The sequence below is a fragment of the Protopterus annectens genome, chromosome 10.part0 (assembly GCF_019279795.1).
Source record: "Protopterus annectens isolate FY-2018-M chromosome 10.part0, PAN1.0, whole genome shotgun sequence".
Lineage (NCBI taxonomy): Eukaryota > Metazoa > Chordata > Ceratodontiformes > Protopteridae > Protopterus > Protopterus annectens.
The window spans coordinates 706848310-706871166 of NC_056744.1; the positions used below are offsets into that span (position 1 = coordinate 706848310).

At 38.9% G+C, this 22857-nt stretch overlaps 1 protein-coding gene across 2 annotated transcripts in view; it reads right to left on the minus strand.

The window, feature by feature from the left end:
* Window positions 1–22857, minus strand: part of LOC122813289 (FRAS1-related extracellular matrix protein 1-like) — a 1751891-nt gene that overhangs the window by 1224847 nt on the left and 504187 nt on the right. For both annotated transcript variants that reach the window (XM_044085535.1, XM_044085536.1), the window contains exon 15: window positions 14593–14686. In XM_044085535.1, the coding sequence (XP_043941470.1) occupies window positions 14593–14686 (94 nt within the window). The remainder of the gene's footprint in view (window positions 1–14592; window positions 14687–22857) is intronic.

The window sequence follows — 22857 nt, forward strand, 5'->3', positions numbered from 1 at the left end:
GCTTTATATTGCTTAACACATGGCATTCATGCCTTAGGTGGTGCTGCAGGGCTGCCTATGTTGGATGCACATACTACACTCCCTGCACATGTTTGGAAGCAGGTAGTGTCAACTTAGGCATCCCTTTTACTTTATGTGTGAGTCGGAGAGAGGTATCATTTCCAGAGTTCCTACTGAGCCAGTGTATGTGCTATGCGTTGCCTCTTTGCCAAGGCCAAAGCATACTGGGCACGCCTCCTTCTGCCTACTGGGGCAGGCTCAGGTTGTTCCTCCTCAGAGTACCGCTCTGCCTGTGATGGCCTTGGCAATGGTGGGGGGCTGTTTGGCCCAGGCCTATGCTGGTCCTGCTGCAGCTGTTTTCGCAGGATCATATTATGTAGCATAGCACATACCATGACAATTTGGGTACATGTAGTTGGTGAGTACTGCAAGGCTCCACCAGATGTGTCCAGGCACTGGAACCATGACTTGAGCAGCCCAAACACATGCTCTATTACATTACGTGTTTGTGCGTGTGCCTCATTATGGCGTTCCTGTTCAGGTGTGTGTGCATTTCTGATGGGTGTCATCAGCCACAGCTCCAGTGCATAGCCAGCATCCCCCACTAGGTGACCATGTGGGATGTCCCCATTGGCAAATGTCTGGTACAGCTGTGTCAGATGCCAGATATGGGAATCATGGTAGCTTCCAGGGCAGCCTGCACACACATTCAGTATTATGCCCTGGGCATCACACACGACCTGGCAGTTGATGGAGGGGAAGCCCTTGCGGTTGAAGTAGACCCTACCCCACTCGCCGGCTGGTGCTTTGATGCATATGTGTGTGCAGTCTATTGCACCCACTACCTCAGGGTATTCTGCTATTTGCTGGAAGAGACGCATATTGCTGGCCAATACCTCATGGGAATTGGAGAATTATACATGATCACCGACATGTGCTGACATGGCATCCAGAAACTGGTGTAGTACCCTGGATGCTGATGCCTGTGATATCCCCATCATAAAACCAGTTTGTCTCTGGAAGGTACCTGTTGCTAGTATTCTTAGGCCAACACATACCTTGGTTTCCACTGGGATGGGTTCCCCTCTGTTGGTTCTGTGTGTGAGGCGTGGCCTGCACAGCTCAACAATTTGCTGCAGGAGGTCTCTGTCCACTCTATAGCGGTCCACTATCTCCAGCTCATGTAGCCCCTGGTAGGTTACCCTGGGCCTGTACACTCTTCTCTGTCTCCTCACTGTGGGTTGTCCTGCAGCATTTCCATTGTCACCACCCTGAGCATGTTGCATATGTCGCCTTATAACAGCAATGGCAGCCCCTAACATTTCTTTGTCTCAGTAAAGCTTTTTCAGTTTTCACTTCTATTAGCTTACTGCAGTGTCTCTTGTGAGAAACATGATGGACTGTTGTTTGCAGAGTTTTAAGTGCTAGGCTGGGCTAGTGTACTGCCTGTGTAACTGCTTGAGTCTGATTGTTTTCACCTGCTAGCTCTGCTAGTACTCCCTCGTAGCTTCCTACTATTTGTTGTGCGTCCTTTTCCTTTCTGTTTCCTCAGGGGGGAGTGCCGCGCACACAAGCGCAAACACGCACACAGCAGCTAACATGCATGCACACATGCTTACATGGACTAAAACTTGCTTATTCGGGTTAAAACGCGCGCACACCAGTGCAAACGCGCTTACAACTCTTTAAGCAGCCTTATACATGTTTACTCCGGCTTAAACGTGCGCACTCACGCTTACACATGCGCACACTGTCTTACTCAGGTTTACACGCACGCACACGTGCGCATACCTGCTCAGCAAGAAACTTTGGTGTTATCCACTGCATACACCTTCCATTTCTTGCCTTTCCCTAGCCTACCTGTTGACACACCTCTTTCCATGATGTATAAATGACAGCTGACACATGCCACTCTGCTCCAATGAGCTTCACTTCTTTCATACATACCCCCCTCGTGATGTCACCTATCTTCTACTCTGTTACTCCCCATATCCTACTCCTACACTCCACTGACTGTCCTCATTTGCTATGTAAACTTGCGATTCACTATCCTAACACTCATTTACATAGGATTGCCTACTAATGCTTGATTACATGTCTTAGACTGAGCTTCCCCCCTTAGAAACCGCTACTCGGTGGCCATGTTGTCTTCAGCCTGCCATTTCCTTGCATTGTACATTAACAATTTCTATAAATTCCACATTTGTGGGTTTTAATTTTTAGTATTCTGGGTTTTAGAGCGCAGCCCATTTGCACGGCGCTGCACTACGCTTAAACGTCGGAAATCGGCGAAAAAAAAATTTTATATTGCATCAGGAAACATTTCCAATGGCCATATATTTGGCCATTGGCATGCTTCCTGCACTGGATGCAACCTTTATTTGGAGCTGTCATGGCTCCGTTTTGCTATTTGCAGAACGATACTCAGTTGTCAACTGAGTACATTTCTGCAAATAACACTGCTCTTACTCGGACAGGTACAGGTTTCCTGAATCGCAAATCTACCTCATTTGCATGCCTTTTGCCTGCAATTGAGGTAATTTGCATATCCCTGCCCTGTCCGTGTAAGAGCCATTTTAGGAGCTCTCTTACACGCCCCTACAGGCTGTTCCTGGATCGCTCGTCGGACATGATGGCTGCATGGAGTCTTACTCTACTCTTAGACTCCATGCAAGCCATCGTGAATCCGGCCCATTGTGGTGATATAAGAGCAATAGGTAACTGGAAATCTCTGACTTGTTTCAGAATGGTGACAGCACTACCAAGCCAGGAAGAAAGCTGTGGGGGAATTGCAGAATTCTGCCATCCTTCCTTTGGATATGTGGTGTGTGTGTGTATGTGTGTGTAAGGCAGCTACCATGGATTAGGGGGACTAGGAGACATTGGTTCTCAGAGTGAGTGTTGAAGCTTTGTAAGTAAACATGTGCTGTTCAATGTGGGTGTAGAGGTTGAACACCCATAGCCAGTAAAGCAATACATGTTCTCTATATGCTCTTAAAGTCAGGATATATTTTATGGATTAGTCATTAAAAACATACTTGTGTACACTTTCTTGCTATAACTTCACCCATTGGGTGGCAGTTGTTGTCACCTGTCCTCTGCATAGTAGATAGCAGTGCCCACCTTGCAGTCATTGGCAAAGTTGGTCAACCCGACTTCATTGATATTGGCCTGGATGTCTGCAAAATAAATGTCAAATTGGAAAAGGCCCAGCCCTCTCCTATTTGGCATTTACCCCTGTGGTGGAAATCAAATATAAACAGGCTGTAAAAAGAAAACTCATTGCATGCAAAACTGAGTGTAATTGTAAAGGTGTTAAAAACACTCAGACTAAACTTAGCACAGAACTCCAGTCCTTGATCAAACTAACCAAGGCTAGATATGAGGTAAAAATAGCCACCCAGGCATAAAGACAACTATAAAGCCTTCTTTAACTGTCTTAGGAACCTCAGAAACAAAACTCAGCACTACACAGGGCTAATATTAAATTATATAATTTACTCAGAGCCTGAAAACCTATTCAGTCTACTAGTGGATAAATTTAGCTGCAATTTTATACTCTCTTCCCCTGCATTCTCATATCACATTCTCACATCTACACACCCCAAATTTCATAAGAACAAGTCCGCAAATCTTTTTTCAAGGCTAAGAACACTGCTTCTAAAGGGCCAGGTAACATACCAGGCTGTCTATTGGTCACCCTGAAACAGGGGATGTCAAACCCACTACAAACAGGGTTTGTGCCTGATGAACAGTCATCCCCTGCACAAAAGTTGTAAGTCAATGGACCTGGGTGATTATGGAGCCATAAGTCTGGCCAGGCTCATCTGTAAGGCTACATAAAGGATCATTATAGAAATAATAAGTAATGACATAGGTAACCTAAAAACTCTTAACCCAAGCCAGGTGAATTTTGTAAAGGGCAGATCCTGCCTGTTTAATCTGGTCAACTTCTTAAAAAAGTTACTTAAGGAATGGATGATACCACATATCTAGATCTCACAATGGTGTTCAGTACCATCCCATACTAAGGTATTGTTGATAAATTTTCTGAGTTAAACGTTAATCCCAGTGTAACTCATTGGACAGCAAATTGACTCATAAACTGATCCCAGAAAATTAGGGTAAGGTAGCTGTACCTCTTCCAAAAGACCTCTCACTTGTGGTGCACCACAGAGTTTAGAGCTTGGTCCACTCCTTTTGGCATTTACTTCTCAGAGGTCAAAGCTATTGTAGAGGGTTTGCTTACAGATGACCAAATTTGTAGATGAATGCAAACTGCAAACTTCATGCCAACATAAACTCCCCATAGGACGCCAGGATCCTCCAAGAGGGCCTTTCACAAATAAATTGCAAGTGTCACAACTATGAACTAAAACTAAATGCCAAAAAATGTATAAAAGTCTCCTTTATCAAGCATGATGCCCCATCTAACTATCATATTGACAACACATCCCTTAAAACTGAATCAGTGGTTATGGACTTGGAAACCTTTGTGAACCACAAACTGCCATTCAACCACCATGGACCCACTATTGTAAGAAAGTGCTTTTTCATTGTGTATCTCATTAGTAATAGTATGGCATCTATGTCCAGAGCTGTGATCATTCCACTGTGTTCAGCACTTTTTAGTATGATTATTGAGCATAATGACCCTTCAGTATGTTACTGCACAAACACTTAACACAACTTGAATGACAATAAAGCTTTCTTACCAAGAGAATCAAGGGCCCAGATCATAAAAAATACACACTGACCATCTCAAAGCCTTGTCCCTCTTCTCAGTATCAAACATGCTACTGAGTGAAGACCTCTGCTTCATGTCCATATCCTCAAAAACTTTAACATGTCAGATCTGCTGCACATCCACAAGTCCAATGGTGGCATAAACATTCACTCAATAGATTTTAATATTTTCTGTAACATAAAAAGAACAAGCTGGAGGAATGGGTATGTAGCACAGAGAATATGGCTTTAATTACCCTAATATTGGTAGGCATGTTTACACATCTAGAAATAGTTATACAAATCATGGTATTACGTATTATTGCAACCATGTTCCAAATCTGTCTTCACAGGCCAGTTTTAGACAGCGTGATATAAAATCCCTACAATGTCTTGCTGTTATCAACTGTTGTAGGTAGAAATAATGATTTCTCCTTGTAACCAAACTCTCCCACAGTTTCTTTAAACATCTGTTTTTCAAGGTTTACTACTCCACAACCATATAGTAAAATCTGATTTGTCAATAAATTGTTCTAAAATTATTAGGAGTTCCATACATTTGTTACTTTCCCTACCTTATATTTTATTTAATGGCAGTAATTTCAACAGCAATGACGTAAGCCTGGCAACCGAGTCAGCAAAAATATGAACGGAAGAGGTGCTAGATCCCTGAAGCTGAAAGTGCCCCAGGCTCTCCTCGGGCGGGAGTTATTTTCCTGTTATGAAGTTAGGAAATTGTGCTTGGTTGCTACTATTCTATTGGCAGCACTGTGTGCTTAAGCAGTGGAAACCCTTATTTCACGTGAACACTACTTTACTAACTCTTCCAGCTAATGCACTGCCAGTTACTTTACCCGTCTTTCACTAAAGTTAACCTAAAGGAGTATAGGCCACTTTACTTATTCTGATAGGGCAACTGCAAGAAGTAGTTGATTGGTGACTTAAGTTGTGCAAACTGTTTAAGTATATTTTGTATGAATTTCTACAGTAAGTGTCACACTGGCCTTTGTTTGCCTACCTACAGTCAGTGTCATATTTACCATAAGGTTGCATTTATATATACTTGTCTACTGGACCATGTTTTTTGGTCTTTTATTCACACAGACACACACACACACACCTATATATATATATATATATATATATATATATATATATATATATATATATATATATATATATATATATATATATATATATATATATATATATATATATATATTTATGTACATAGGTTGCATTTTTAAATGTATGAATAATTAAGTAAAGGTCATTCAAGTTTTAATTTTTACTTTATAATTACCCACACTTGTATCAACTATGTGTTTAGCTCCCCTAGTATTTTAGCTGAAAGGGTATCACACCTTGTTAATTTTTAATCTTTAAGGTATATATTTTTATTATATGCATGTATTTATGTATAGATGGGAAATCACAAATTCACTCCTGGATTGGTGCCCATGTCCCTTATGGACAGAGGCAGTGTGTAAAAATTAGTAAAAGAAAAACACCAAGTCCAAAGCTGAGTCTAAAAGCTATGGCACAAACTGCACCAAAGAATTAGCGTAACACCACTTTAATCAACGCTTTTGTCAAATGACTTCTTCAGAACCACATAACAATGCAACATGAAACAACAATATATACTCCTACGTTAATTACTGTCAATTAATTATCCAATATAAACCAATAAAAACATTTTTACCTACCACTAAAATGAATATATATGTAAACTTTAGTTCATTTAAAAACATAGCAACACAATAAAATCATTCACATTTCTTAACCTGCACTTTACGTTCTTTTAAAAACATTTGATGTTGATGGCTTTGTTCAAGACCTGTTTTTGATCTGCTTGCAGCTTAATTTGCCATCTTGCTTCTCTTGTAGCAGGTTTTTTTGTAAAAGGACATTTAAAAATAATTCTGTACATACTACTAGCCAACATCCTTTGTTTATGCAAAAAAATATACCCAAAGGCCAATTTATTAGGGATGACCAGTGACAATCAGCAGTTAGTAGATGAATTTGAATTCATCATACAATTATTCTTAGATAGAGGCTATCAGGAAGTGTTGGCCAAAACTATTTGGGACCACAGGGACTCTAAATATTCCCCCTATTTTGACTAAAGGATTCGTTCCCAGCACAAAGAAAGTGAGTAGTAAAGATGATTTTCTATGCTTCAGTACGAGCATCAATTTAGACAACAAAAGTGTATGTAACATCATAGAATGTAATTGGAAAATCCTAGAAGGAAATTTGGATTTGTCTAGGGTTATTAGAGGTAAACCCAAATTTGTGTAGAGGAGTGATTATAATTTCAAGGCATTGTTTGAAAAAAGAAGGGGTAATAATTTTGTAGTACCTAGTTTTTCCATCAGTCAAAAACCGAGGGGTATGTATAAGTGTTTTGACTGTAGTATGTGTAGATATATTTTAGAGGGTCCCTATATACAGGTACTTCATTTGCCCTACACAATAGGAGTTCCAGGTAATTTTTGTTGCAAAACTAGAGAGGTGGTCTACATCACAGTATGCAATGTATGCCAGGCATATTATGTTGGCATGACTACAAGGTGTTTGAACACCAGGATGAGAGAACATATATATAATATGAAAAAGAAAGATAAGAACCAGCCAATATATAGGCATGAGTGTGAATGTCCAGATTTTCGAAAATTCCTGTTTTCTATTTTGGAGCAATGTTCTTATGATATTCGAGGTGGCAACTTTGAAAACTATCTAGAGCAAAGAGAAGCAAGATGGCAAATTAAGCTGCAAGCAAATCAAAAACCAGGGTTGAACGAAGCCATCAACATCAAATGTTTTTTAAAAGAACTTAAAGTGCAGGTTAAGAAATGTGAATGATTTTATCGTGTTGCTATGTTTTTAAATAATCTAAAGTTTACATATATATTCATTTTAGTGGTAGGTAAAAATGTTTTTATTGGTTTATATTGGATAATTAATTGACAGTAATTAACTTAGGAGTATATATTGTTTCATGTTGCATTATGTGGTTCTGAAGAAGTCATTTGACGAGAGCGTTGATTAAAGTGGTGTTACGCTAATTCTTTGGTGCAGTTTGTGTCTTAACTTTTGACTCAGCTTTGGACTTGATGTTTTTCTTTTACTAGTTTTTGGTACACCTTGGACATTTTTTGGTTATTAGTCTGTAAAAATTGTCAAACCACCACTTGCAAATCCTCATTATCTTGCCTCTAGAGATAGAAAATTGGATAGAATCTGGGTAAAACTGGTTAAGATTGTAAGGGCTCTTGAGCTATTAACCTTGTGAAAGCCTATGAATCTATGAACCTATAATCAGCATAGTCAGCAAATCCTTTAATCTAGCCCAGTTAATTTCAAAGGGAATATCTTCAAGATCCAAGGAAATCATTATACAGGTGTACTTTTCTCTTTCTGGACCCATCATTGAATAAAATGCCTTCTTGAAATGTACATATTCAAGTGTCTTGCTCAAATGAAAAGGTAAGCTTGAGTTTTAGCTGCCATTTTGGCTCCATTTTATCAAGCAGAGCATTTTGTTGCCTTCCAATGCCTATTCTTAAAATGTCCAGAATGTGGAACTTGAAGGAATTCTGTTCAATTAAGTCTATGCAGTGTTTTGCCAATGCATTTGTACCTCTTTTAAACCTTATGTTAGAGATGTGATGTGGAATTATTCTTCTAAATTTATTGATTGTCTTCCCATCCTAAAAGATATTTTAGATATTATACTGGTCTCCATATTTCACAAACTCAGTATTACAATCACCTCTTAAAATGCTCCACATGCTTTTCTTTTGCATAGGGCAGTCAAAGTGGTTTGACTTGCTGAGGTATTGGCAGAAGCTACAATTAGATGGCCAACAACTGACAGATGAAACTCACTGTCCACAAGACACCAGGAATGAACTCCAACTTTTCAATCCAAAGCATCTTGGCACTGAGAAAGCTTCACCATAAAACCTTCCACTAACTTTGCTGCAAGGTTAAAGACATTTATGCATAGTCTAAATGTTTAAAACTGCATTACTATGGACTTTGGTGACAATTCTGGTTCATGGACTGCTTTTGCAATACTTCCTATGTTTGTTTAACTGCCTGTTCATGGACTTCCTATGCAGAATTTCCATTACTTTTTTACATAGTATTTATATGAGTTATGGTATACCTGACTTAATTTATGTGTTCCATATATAATACTGAATTATCTGAATCATCTATTTTATTGCTTCCAAACATTCTAAACATTATTTAAACTGTGGTATATATCTGGATGCTGTGACTCAATGTTTCAAAATGTTACATAAAATGTTTTTTTTCTCCCTATACTCACTGTAAAAGCTGCTCTTTTCAAATATAAGTAAAGTCGCAAAAGGCCTCATGTTTGCATATTGGCCATTCCCACCTCTACAAAAAGATCTGAAGGTGATAATTATCCTACTCAACCCCAGCTCTCTGGGAAAGAGACACCAACATTCATTTGCCTTTTCATTTCTTGCAATTCAATGTTTCAAAATGCTATATAAAATGTTTTTCCTTATGCTATCTATAAAAAACTACTTATTTCAAAATTAAGAAAGTTTGCAAAAGGTCTCAAGTATGCTTAGTGGCCATTTCCTCCTCAAACAAAAAGATCTGAAAGGATAATAATATCACCCCTCTTTCTTGAAAAGACCCACCAAGATCTGTTTCATTATTAGTACTTGTCTGCTGCATGTTTTTCTGGGGTGGGTTTCCTTGTGTCACTGCATACTTTCAACAACATAGGATTTTTTTTGCTTCACTGCATACTTTCAACAATATGAGCCCTTGTGAGAAAGGGCAAAATAAATTCTAAAACTATGAGACCCATACAAGCGGCCACAGCCACACAAATATATATATATATATATATATATATATATATATATACATATATATTTGTAATAAACCTGCATTATACAGATACAACTGCAAAGTACTTTCGAGATGGACCTGAAGAAGCCTAAGGGTGAAGGCATTTCCAAATGTCTACTTTCTGACTTAATTCTGTCTGTACTTGTCCTGTTTTATTATTTTTTAAGTTTTTCTCCTTTTAAATTGTGTTAATGTGGTAGCTTATCAATTATGTCATGTACTGTTTGTGAGAGATACCTAACACTGTTAAAATGAAAAAAAATAAGACTCTGAAACTTTATGGTAACATGAAGACCCCCAGGTACAGCCCCTTTTCATTAACTGTACAAATGATGGCTTAATTGTTTCACCAACCAAACCATCTCTACCTAGGCAGACCTGGCACCTCCCCCTGGACTGACCTATTTAACTTTCAATTTAGAATCAGACAAGAATGTTAATCTAATGTTTAATAAAGATCGGCTTTAACCCTTCAATGGCCTGTTTCTTTTTCCTCTGGAAAGAGGACTTTATTTATTTTTGCTTAGATTTGCTAAGTTAGCTGTGGCCAGGATCTGACATTCTGAAGAGTTATCCATCCACAACTCCTTCTCCCATTTTTGCACGAGGTCAGAATGTCACTTCAAGAGTGGCAATCATCTAAAGTCAAGGCAGGGACGTCGGGAGGCATACGCACTGTACTGATTTCAGTACAACTTTTTTAGAAGGGGGGTAGCTTTTTTGAAAAAAAAAAAAAAAAAAACGTACATATTTAAAGGGTGTTGGCTCCTTTAAGGACCATACCAGCCAGTCGGAAGTGAGCTCACATCATGTCTGGCTGGCTGCAAGCGGGAAACAATGAGTTGGAACTTGGAAAGCAAGCAATGGATTTGCAATCTGAGTTGGAAGGCAAGCAATGGATTCGCGAGTGGGAAACAATCACAAATTACGATTACAATCGCAAATGGATTATCTCTGAGTTGGTGGAAGCAAGGGCATTTGCAAATGGATGGAAGGCAATCAACAATTGAAGTAATTGCATTCACAAATGGAGTGTGTGAACAACTGAAGTAAGTGCATTCACAAATGGAGTGTGTGTGAACAATTGAAGTAAGTGGATTCACAAATGGAGTGTGTGTGAACAACTGAAGTAAGTGCATTCACAAATGGAGTGTGTGTGAACAATTGAAGTAAGTGCATTCACAAATGGAGTGTGTGTGAACAATTGAAGTAAGTGCATTCACAAATGGAGTGTGTGTGAACAATTGAAGTAAGTGCATTCACAAATGGAGTGTGTGTGTGTGTGTGTGTGTGTGTGTGTGTGTGTGTGTGTGTGTGTGTGTGTGTGTGTCTGTGTGTGTGTGAAAATGCCCCCACATAATACACCTGCTGGCTATAGGTATTCAGGCTCAAACCCTGTACCTTTGCTTCAGGGTAAGAACAGCCTAAAGTCCCTAACCACCACCATTTCTGAACTTTGTTCAGATTTGCTTTTCTAATGGTTGTGAGCTATGGTGAGAACTGAAGTTGTATTTCTCCCATTATTGTTTTTGATGTTTGTCCAGGTTTTTTGTGCTAAGGTGTGAAGTGAGAACTGAATTTGTATTCCCTCATTATTGGCTTTGTTTGTCCAGGTTTTTTGTGCTAAGAGGTTGAGAGCTATCTAAATGATAGCCATTAAGTTTGCCTTCCTATTTTTCAAACTGCTGATTTAGCATAGTGTTATGTTGCACTGACTATAGTGCATATGGCTCTGGGTTCAAGACATGATGGTGATAAACACAGCATTTTATTCTAGCAACTTTTCAAAATTATAAAAGCAAAATGTAAAATGTGTCCCTTTTTTTTTGCTTTTGCCCCCCATGTTGGCTTTTTTTGATTTCTTGTGCTGCAAAAAAGAGATAGACAGCTGTGAGGTCAACATTTACAAGAACTGAGAGAGCTGCAGGGACTTAAGTTTAGTACTTGCTTTTGATGCAGAAGGCTGTGGGTTCTTCTCCAACAGTAGGTAGATGCGCGAAGATATCTAGTAGTAACTATGAACCTGTTATCAGTTTGCCATCCATTCCCTATTGCAATATTACTAGCGTATCATTGTTTTAATGCAACATAGGCAATTTGTTCCTCAAGGGCAACAGGCACATTATTTGTAGATGAAACCATGAAATATAAAGTTGTTTGATATTTACTGATACTGGTGGACTGTAGAAGTTTGAGTAGACTTCCTATGATTTGAAAACAGTATTCTAGCAACTGTCCCCCAATATATTTGGCCTTGTCCAGATCAGGTTATACATTACTTTTTATTTCAGAAATGCATAGATTTTCTAATTTTTTTTGTCAGCTGCTCTAAACTGTATTCATATTAATATGGTGTCCCTGTCCTTTCAGGTTGACAGGTTCCAGCTCTGGCAAAAAATAATGGCAGACATTTGAGTTTATGCAAGACACTACTATTCTATTATCTTTCTAAGTTTATATACATATAAAAAAAAAAAAAATGTCCTTTGGGCCTTTGCCTTTATTTTTTATTTTGTTGTTGTTTGCCTAAGAGAGAGGTGTGTGTGTGTGTGTGTGTGTGTGTGTGTGTGTGTGTGTGTGTGTGTGTGTGTGTGTGTGTGTGTGTGTGTGTGTGTGTGTGTGGTAGGTAGCAAACTGTCCTCAAATTTTGCAGAATGTCCAGAAATTTATTTAAGCTCAAAACCTGTACCTTAGTTACAGAAAACAAAAGCATAAATTCCTCAAACCCCAACTACCATGCTGCATTTTTCAAAGAACTCATTTCATTTTTATATTTTTCAAGAAACCGGTGAATTGGGTGAATTTATATTATATGAAGAAGAGGGCATTGTGATGCCTCACTAAAAAAACACTAAAAGAGTGAACCGTGAGGAATGGGAGTACAAATTTGAAAATCCCTGCCACAGTGGTTCTTACACACACACACACACACACACACACACACACACACACACACTCACACATATGGTCAGGCAACACTATCTTTAGAGCCACTGTGCTATTCTTATTCTTAATCTTTGTCTATGTATGCAGACCATCCTAGGTATTCCTAGACATGCTGTGCTAAAGTGTGCAAGCATCACAAGTTGTACATCTTCTATGATACTATGGACAGTCCCAATTCATGAATTGGGAACACTTATGGTGCAAAATACATCAAGTAAACATGTGCTCAGGATGTCTAGCGTGCTGAGTAGCTTGGTGTTACTACAAAGCATGCTGTAGTGAGACAGCTTAAGCTTGACAGTGTGCCTCACCACATGGCTACATACAGCTACTTATGAAGCACTATCCTGAATATCTGCACTTTATAAAGATTTCACTGTCAGTTGTCTTAACAGCTGATAAGAGTTCATTTCCCTATTATGTTAAAAATGTAATTTAATTCTATGTAAACTATCACAGGTAGAAGTCTGATAGCATTACTATGAGGCAGCAGGGCAGGGTCTGTTGAGATAACAGTTTTGTTTGCTCCAGAGGAAACTTCATTTCTGGTATGTTTTTTTCCTACTACGCAATGGGGTGCTTTCATTTTTTTCCCATTGCATTACTCTGCTGCTATGGGCATCATAGTAACAGGGGAGGGGGATCAATGTGTTGCCTGGGTGCTGTACCAGTGGTAGTATGTGTTTGATCTCATGAAGGTTACCTTACTGGGACTGACTGGTGCTCCAGGGCCATACTTTTTATGAATGGCATAGGGTAGGGTAGGGCAGAGCAGTTCATTCACATATATACTTTATGAATGGTATACAGTATCTGCACATCAGTTAAGACACCATATAATGCATTACTCCATTGTGTGCTTTTTTTATGAATTACTTTGGGCTTTAAGCCTGCTCATAGTGTCTAATCTTTGTGAATAGCACCCCGTGACTCTTTGTTGTGTTTAAATTCATTAATTATTTCTTGCTGAGCCATTCAAATTCTCATTAACACTTTTCTCACTTGTACATTGCATACGTGGAAGGAATTCATGCAGTCCCTAACTAATATAAAGCCACTTCATTACTAAAACAAACAGTGCCTGAGCACAAGTGAGCCATTTATCTGAACTCCTCCACACATGCTTGTTTATTTCACACAGGGGTGCATAGACTTGCATTTATAAAACTAAATGTACTGCTCAACACAAATTTCATCTAAGGATTTCTGTGTTTTTTTTTAAAGCCATGTGCAGTTTAGCTTAGTGAAACATATTCTCTTGTTAGTGTGGGGTCATAGCAGGTTGCTCGGGTATTTATTCAGGTTATGGACTGTTAGGCAATTTTTGAAGATGTGTACTTCTTTAACTCATTGGCACCAAGCCCTGTAGGAAACTTTGTGTGAGTATGGGAGGTGGTTATAAAGTGATGCTTCGTTTAATACACTTGTTTTGCTTTATTTTGTTGTTCCAGCATGTTAATTTACATGTATTCGCTGTTGTTATTAACTTTCAGTATAATTTTTGGACTCCATATGTGCATGTTTAGTATCTACAAATTTAACAAAAGAAATGTGCATTTTAATTGTGTCTTGATGGCAGAAGTCATGTTAACTATCTTGTACTCTCCAGCATTTAATATAACAATAGCTGTTTTAATATATCTGTCCAAATAATGCACACAAATAAATAAGTGGAACCTCACACTAAAATTATTACTTACTTAGGAAACAGTACTCTTAAGATGATTTCTGTAATAAAAATACTATTATCCAGAACCGGTTGCTTATTTTACATACCCTGTGTCCAAACAGTGGCATACAGATGAAGTAAATGTAATTCATAAAACAAACAACATTCTCCAGTTCTGTTACACGTCTGCAGAGGTGGAAGGTGCTTACCTGCTTGAGCACTTGTAGAAAATGAAAACAATGTAACATAATGAATGAAATGAGATAAAGACATGCAAACACAGTGGGGCTTACAAGCCCATCATATATTAACAACAACAGAATTAGAAACATTTTATGCAATACCTTCACATTCAGTACTCCATCCGAAGTGTTATTCCCATCTGTCACTCTAAATCCGATCAAGTCTTCAAGGCTTTCAGAATCATCATGCCGGTAGCTGAAACAGCAATAATAACATGTGGTTAGTTAATTACATTGTTTCAAGGTGAAATAGGCTAGTAATATATTTTAATTGACTAGAAATAAAGAGGTGCTTACAGAGGGCACCAACTCATGATTTTGTTCTAAGGTTTCTTATCTGTATTTTCAAGCATAATTGTATTAACACATTTAAATATTATGGAGGCACTCATTTAGAAGGCATTAAAACTAAAGGAATCATCAAAACCTGAGTGAGCTGTAAGATCTCCGTTTCTTAGCTTCAGACCTTGTGATTTAACCCTGACCTCTGTATGTGGAGTTTGTATGTTCGCCCCCACACTCCTGAAAAGTAAGTATACTCTGGGGTTGCACAATCTTGTAGAAATGGGAAAAAACAGAATTATTTAATGGTCAATCTGATGAAGTTTGGCTGTTACATAATTTGATCAACAGTACCACAGACAAAAATTGTTAACATTGCAGCATGTGACGAAGTGTGTGCAGCGACAAATCATATAACACCCATGAGAGGAGAGGTCAGAAACTATACAGCTGCTGTCTAGAAGAGAGAATGGAAAACAGAGAGTGGGGCGCCAAAATAAATAATGGGATTTGTGAGGTCAAGATAAATAAAAAGAGAGAGGAGACACTTAACGAATTGAAAGAGGTAAGCAAGTGTTACAGGATATGATATCAGTTTCATAAAACGTTGCCAGGAGGGTAATATTGAGACATTAGTAGAACGTGTGACTGAAATAAGGATGAAAAGAGTAAAGAGGAGATGCCAACACTGAGAGAAATGGTTTATGTATAATGTTTATTTATTTATATATTGGCATTTGTTTACCGGGAAAGTCCACTGGGCCAACAAGAACCCATTTTCAGTGGATGCCCGGGGAGAAAAGCTCCACAAAGGCAGTTAGTATAAAAAAAATTACATACTATTGGAACAGTTTGTATTAACAAGAAGCATGGTCATAACAGGCATTATAGATACAATAAAGTATATTACGAAACTGTAGGTGGTCCAGAGAAATAGTATAAAAAACACAAGGCATTGAAGTAAATCCAAGGAACATATTCTAGTACACTCTGATGGGAGTGAATACTCTATTGTGAGTGTAGAAGTTGAGTAATATAGGAAGAATTAGAATAGCTAGCTAAAGGTATATGTATTAGAAGTAGGGAGCGATTAGTACAAGAGTGATAAATGTAAAGAAGTAATAGGAATCTAGTTTTGGCAGAAGGAAGTAGAGAAAAAATGTGATATGATGTAGGGAAGAGGAGTCAAGTCTTAGGAAAATGGAAGTTAGAGCATCTACAGTGCCAGAGGGTGGAGGGATGCTGGTTTGAATTGAAGGAGGAGATGTTACTGGTAGTCCTAATAGCTAGTGGGAGTGCATTCCATAGTTTGTCGATAGAGAAGGAATAGAACGTTTGACCTGCTGGGAGTTTTAGTTTGTCTACTTACAGGAGAAATTGGTTTTCAGATCTGAGTGATCTAGTTGGATGGTAGTGAGTTAGGATTGGAGATAGGGCTGGGTAATCTGATGGATTGTAAATAATTTTATGTGCTATGGGTAATTGCAGGTATGTTAGGTGATGTGGGAGTTCAAGCCAGTTGAGTGATTGTAAGGAAGAAGATTGATGGGATGGGATGAATACTTTATCCTGATATTGCAATTGAGCATTCTAGCAAGATCCATGGTAACCTAATCAGCTAAATAATAATATAAAATAAATCAAATAAAAACATTAGCATTTTTATACAAAAATAAAATGTTTGCACAATATGACAAAATAATCAAACTTTATGATATTCTATGAAAGCTAATTGGAATATAATGGAGCCAAATAGCAAAAAGTGGCCAGCAAAGTCTGTTAATGAGCTGCCAAGCATTGCAATAGTATTGTAATTTGTAGAGCACATTTCTTGGATTCACTAATGAGTAAAAGACATCTATGACTAAAGCAAAGTATTTTACAGACACATATAATACCTATAAATAAAATAATTTAATAAATTACAGCAGCCTCTCCATATAATACAAATATGTACATTCTCCATCAACAAAAGTGGCAATTTGCATAGCTGGAAGCCACTATAGCCTTATAGAAATACCACGCAGATGAACATTGTCAATCATAACATTATTATTGTCTAAAACTAGCCCTACATGAGACCAGTCTGCCTTTTCTGAACATACTAATAGAGAAATAAGAGTTTTTTGATGGGAAAAACAGTTTTCTGTAATAAAGCCATAGTTCGTATGGCCAATCATCGGCCACACATGTAGGAAAGGTAGACATATTTATACATTTAGCTATTTATATTTCTGTACTTGAATGAAAAAGGAATAATAAAGAAAGAATAAGCAAAGATTTACGTAGGGTAGCACTTCAGTGGCTTGGCTGGGGCATTGTGCTTCCCTGTTTTGCAAATTCTCTGGCATGGAATGGAGGTATTACAGTATACAGGCCAGGGCAGCCATCCTGTTAAATTCATTACATTTAGTCTGATAGGATGCCCATGACTATCACATGCAGGATATCTGCAGGGATGAGATAGCAATAAATGCAGGTAAAAAAATAAAATAAAATAAAAAATAAACCCATATTTGTTGCATGGAAAGAGCTTGGAACAACTTGTATAAAGGTCACAGTGAGTCATTCAGGGCCTTATGCTCCATGTCCATGTCCAGCTTCAATTTTATTGCATTAAATCTATCTTCAGATATCTGGGATGTGTTCATTTCCTCATGGCTAAATTGCTTTCATTTTTTAATGAATCATTGCTATAAAAAATAATAGTAATAACTGGCAGTAGTACCTTGGCAGTGCAAAGATCTTTTATGACATTAGATTTTGTTCAAACTAACAGATCTAGTGCCATGAACCTCTGCAATATCTATCTTCGTTACTCAGATACCCAAATGTTTTTCTTTGTAGTACTTCATGTATGTTCATCAAAACATCAAATATATCTTTTGCTGCAAAAACATGTAATACTTTAGGCTTTTGTAACTATCAATTAAGGTGTTATTTAGAGAAAACAGATCTTACAGGTGTTTGCATGGTCAGCAGTGTCAATAGATTTTGAATATCTCAAGCTGCATTTAGTCCTAGAATTCTGAATCACACAAGAAGAATACTGATAGTTATTTTAGTTTTACATTTAACCTGTTTTTGTAAATGTCACAATACAGGGAAAAGTGTTACCTGACCAAAGTGCCTCTCCTATTTATGTCTTCCATTCTCAGATCTGCCGTTCCAACTGTGACATTAGTACCAGCTGTATCTTTAAGCTATTTGCTGTACCTTGGGACCTTGAACAGAACATTGAACCTACCTAACTAGATCTAAGGGCTGGAATCAGTAGGAACAATGCCATGGTTCAAAGTTTATGGTGTGAGTGTCACTGCACAGGAGAGGTGCTACTTTTCCCCTGACAGTTACATATGACAAGAAGGGAAATGATGCACCAGGGGATTAGGAGTAGTGGAAGTGTGGTTATGGTGGGGGTTAAGCCGGAACTCTCTAGCAATTGGTACACAAAACTAGGAATAGGAGATCTTAAGGAGTTATTTCCAGTGGGACAAAAAATGTTTTTATTCCCTAGTCTTCTTTTAAAACAAGAGATAAATTATGCAAATGATACGCCTCTGTAATAGTTCAACTTGTTAGTACTCATGTGGGCAGAGGTAGAACTGTAGCCTTTGGTGCAGAAGGTGGAAGATTGATCCTGCTCAAGGGATATTTAAGGGTGAAGCAGGACTGAATATAGAGTTTGAGCAATAAAGAGGTGGGTAGAGCAGTGACTGGCTAAAATAAAAAAAAATAAATAACAATAATAGTAATAGTAATAATAATAATAATAAAATGTAACTATATGGTCAGAATGTAGAAGAAATTGGAAAGGAGGAGGGCTATATGTATAAGACAGGAACATATGATAGTATAAGGCCAGTGGTAGCTAATATTAAACACTGTGTTTGTTTCCTTTGTAGATGCTTTAGGCAGAGGAGTATCAGGAAAGGTGCAACTCATTGATGGGGCAAGTCAACTCCCTGCTCAAGGAGATGTCCATAGGTAAAGACGAGGGCTATGCTGAAGATCTGAATTAGCAACAAAGGGTAAAAGAGGATGGAAAAATTTACCTCTAGCAGAGAAAAGCAACACCAGGCAAACCAGGAGGATGAAGCTGGGTTTCTGTGAAATGGAGTGGAGGGACAGAAATTGCCATGACTGGAAAAGCACAGTAAGGTCACAGGTAATATGTTTGAGGAAGATAACATGACTAAGGGAGAGCAGTATTTTTGACATTAGGCAGACTAGAGGGATTATTTTAGTGGCATCCTGGTCACCTCTCCAGGAAAGGGATGGGCAATACTTCAGGAACTATTGAGGCAGATAATTTTGGGGGAGGAGACCAACAGAGAGAGTGTAATTTAAGTGGTGGAGAGAGTAGGAGCACAGAGGTAGAAGAAACAGGCTACCCAGTGTTCCCATTCTGGGTATCTTCAGGTGGTCAGAACAAGGAGCCATCCTAGGCCTCAGGTGCAGAGATTTGGTAACAGCAGAAAAGCTTCCTTTAGATATGTCCATGGAATGTGTACACCTAATGGTGCAAATCCCCCTGCAGGTGAAAAAGAAGATCTGGAGGGGAAAATAAGTGAACATATTCAATTTAATTGATGCAACCAGGGTACAAAGAATTTCATACTTAGAAGCATAAACTGGCAAGGGCTTATTGGCAGTTATGGCACCCCTGGGGAAGAGCAAGCTGTCCAGAGGGAGAGCAAGGAACTGGAATGATTGGGTCACAAGATTCATGTATTTAATGGCAGTAATTCTGGAGAAAGAACCATAGCAGAGGCTTCTTATGATTGCATATTTCTTGACCTTATAGAACTCACAGAGGTTCAGGGGAGGTATGTCTAGGTTTTGTTATCAGAAAAAGTTTCAGAAATTCAAAACAGTGGACAACACATTTAAGTGGAAGATTAAACAAGTGGACACATGGTCGGGTAGCATAGATAAGCCATTGATACCACAGCAAGAGGGGAGGCAAACATTTAGGAGCTGCTGGACATTTAGGACTGGGAAGTGTCTATAGGCAGCTTGTTGGTTGTTGCTCCAATGCTCACACTGTGAGGGAAGCCACCGAAGCCCATGTTATGGGGCTCAGCAGGATAGTGCAGCTCAAAACAGGGGTCAGGAGGGTTGTATAAACTTCCCACATACAGAAGGCTAGCCAAGGGATAGAGGAGTGCAGGAGGGGTGCAGGAGATGGAAGGGACAAGTGATCTTGGCTAATAGGCAAGGAGAGGGCCATTTCCCAGTCAGAATTAAGGCACCTCAGTAGTTTCAGACCAGCTACTTGTGCAAAGAGGTGGCCATACAATTGGTAGAGGGATTCAGCACTGACTTCAAAATAAAGGCATGGCTGAAGCCTTTGAATGATTCTTGCAATAATTTGATACCAGTGAAAGGGAAAAACAGGTTGCTTTTAAGCATGATACAAAAGGAGATCCAGTTGGGCCTGGTGGCTAGCCTATTTTTCATGTCACCATTTCTTAGCTACAAGGTCTCATTACTTGGGCTGGCACCCAAGAGGAAACTGGGGAGTTCTGCTTCATATATCATCTATCTTTCCCTGATGCTGAGTCAGTCAACCAATCTATAGAGGCTATAGAGAGAGAACAGGTTAAAGTGCACTAAGCTTCCCAGAATAACACAGCAGCCATACCCAAAGACAGAAGATTTAAGTGGATGACGAAGCTGGATGTAGAGTGCGCCTTTCATTTGCTGCTGTTACACCTAAGTGATTGGCATTTGTTGTACATGAAATTGTAGGGCAAATATTACTTTAGCAAAGCAATGTCATGGAGTGTGCAGTTGCATGTGCTATCTCCAAAAAAAAAATAAATCAACACAGCAATTCACTGGATATGAAAATACAATGAAATGGATAGCAAGGCTGTACATTAGTTGGATGATTTCTTAATCCTAGGCCTTGGTAATAAAGAGGTCACAGAAGCAGCGGTGCAGAAATTTAAAGTGGTTTGCAACATTCTGGAGTTTCAGTTGTCCCAAAAAAGAAACAGGATCCAGCAAAGGTGAGCACCTTCCTGTGTTTGCGGATTGACATGATAGGATGGTATACCTTACTGATGACAAACTACAAACGTTAAAGGAAAAGATAGAAGTGGTGAAGAGGAGCAAGAAAGCAAGGGAGGGGAATGTAATGGACTTCCTGGGGCTGCTTATATTTGCTTGCAGAGCAGTGGTTCCTGACCACAAATTCACCAGGTCTCTGATGAAAGTCTTGCAAGGGGAAGACATAAGCACCACTGAGTTAGGCTCACCTGAAAACTAAGCGAGATCTACAAGTATGAGTAAAATTATTGAAAGATTTCAATGGGGTCACATACTGGCTGGAGGAGTGAGCAGGCAACATGCATCTACTGTTATGCAAAGATACAAAGATAGTTAAAATGGAAGTTTTTTCACTCAGTGGTGGATATCAGTTTTCTGGCCAATTATGTTGGAACTAGAGGTAAGAAAGGACATAACATTTTGAAACTTATGCCCATTTGGGCAGCCCTATTAGTCTGGAAGGAAGAGTTCAGAATCCACAAGATTAGGCTGACACAGATAATCAGGTTATCAGAAGACTATTCTTGCATGTGTTAATAATTTGCAGCATCTCATTTGATGTAGTGTACACTCCAGATGTGGAAAATTACATTGCTGATTCTCTTTCTTGACAGCAACTGCACAGGTTCAGAGTCTCTGTTCCAGGAACAGTCCTCATATGGGAAAATATACTGAACATGATCTGAAACATTGGTCAAGAACCATTGGAAAGTTGATAAAGGAGTCATGAGCCCCTAGCACCTAGTTATCTTATGACAGAGCACTGTAGATTTTCATGGCTTTCGTGAAGGCTCTACTAATGGGTAAAATGACATGGTCTCCGCATTTAGTGAGAAGATTTTAATGCACAGTTGGAAAATAGGGATGCTGTGATGACTTCCACGATACACTTAGAGGCTATCAGCTGGATTCTAAAAAGAGCAGTGCCCCACTGACCTATAAAAAGACTGAATAGTGGCTAAGATGCTCAAGGAATGGAGGAAAGTGAAGGGAAGCAAAGAAGTAGAGATGCCAAGAAGCCACTAGGGACATGGTCATTTCCAATGCTAATGGCTGTTCTAAGGATGATCATGAATAGCTACCACAATTTCAAGGATTGGGTCAGGCTGTTTCTCGCAATGTACTATGGAATTTTAGGATTGGGGAGGATTGGGGAGCAGATACATAGGGGTTCAGTAACCTTGCAGAGTAAAGCCCTAAGGTGAAAATCATAGAGTTGACCAGGAATGGTGTCCAGATATGGCTTCACTCTTCAAAGATAGATCAGGAGGAGTCAGGTCAGCAGATGTTTATTCCAAAAGCTAAAGAAAGGTAATTCTGTATTTTGGCTTTGTTATCCACTGTTTGTAGGGTTTTCAGAAGAACTGCGTCTGAGGAATTCATTTTTAAGTTGGAGGAAGACAAACCACTCACAGGGAGGCAGGCAGAGATCAGACTAATGGGTGCCTTAGTCAATCAAGGATTGAATGTAACATGTCACACCTGCCATTCCCTCAGGATAGGTAGAGTCAAGGATTTTTGGGACAAGGGTGACTCAATAAAAGTTATCAAAAGTGTAAGGAGATGGAGATCAAAAGCTTTATGGCTTATGTGAGATGAGGTCAGAGCAGATATCTCTACAAAAAAAAAAGTAGAATAATAATAGAAAATTTAGAATAAAGAACGACATATTAAACAGCATACTTTAAGGGGTATGGTGGCCAGTAAGTGTTGAAAGACCTGCTTAATTTTTGACTGGAGCTTTGCTGGGTGACAGGTACAGCTTAACATGTGTTGTTTTCCTTTCATAGGTATTTAAAAGATTTTCATAGTGGGAAACTCACACATTCATCAGGTGGCAAAGACAGCATTAGTTCAACCAGGGGGGGCTTACCATGGGTTAGATGGTTCAAGATAGCAATTGCACTGGAGTGGAAAACAGGGCATGTACTAGTACCGGTTGCTGCCAACGATCTGTCGGTTCTTACAAGAATTTGCCCAACCAGCAGAGGAACTGATACACTTGGAAGGCAATGACTTAGGGATAGC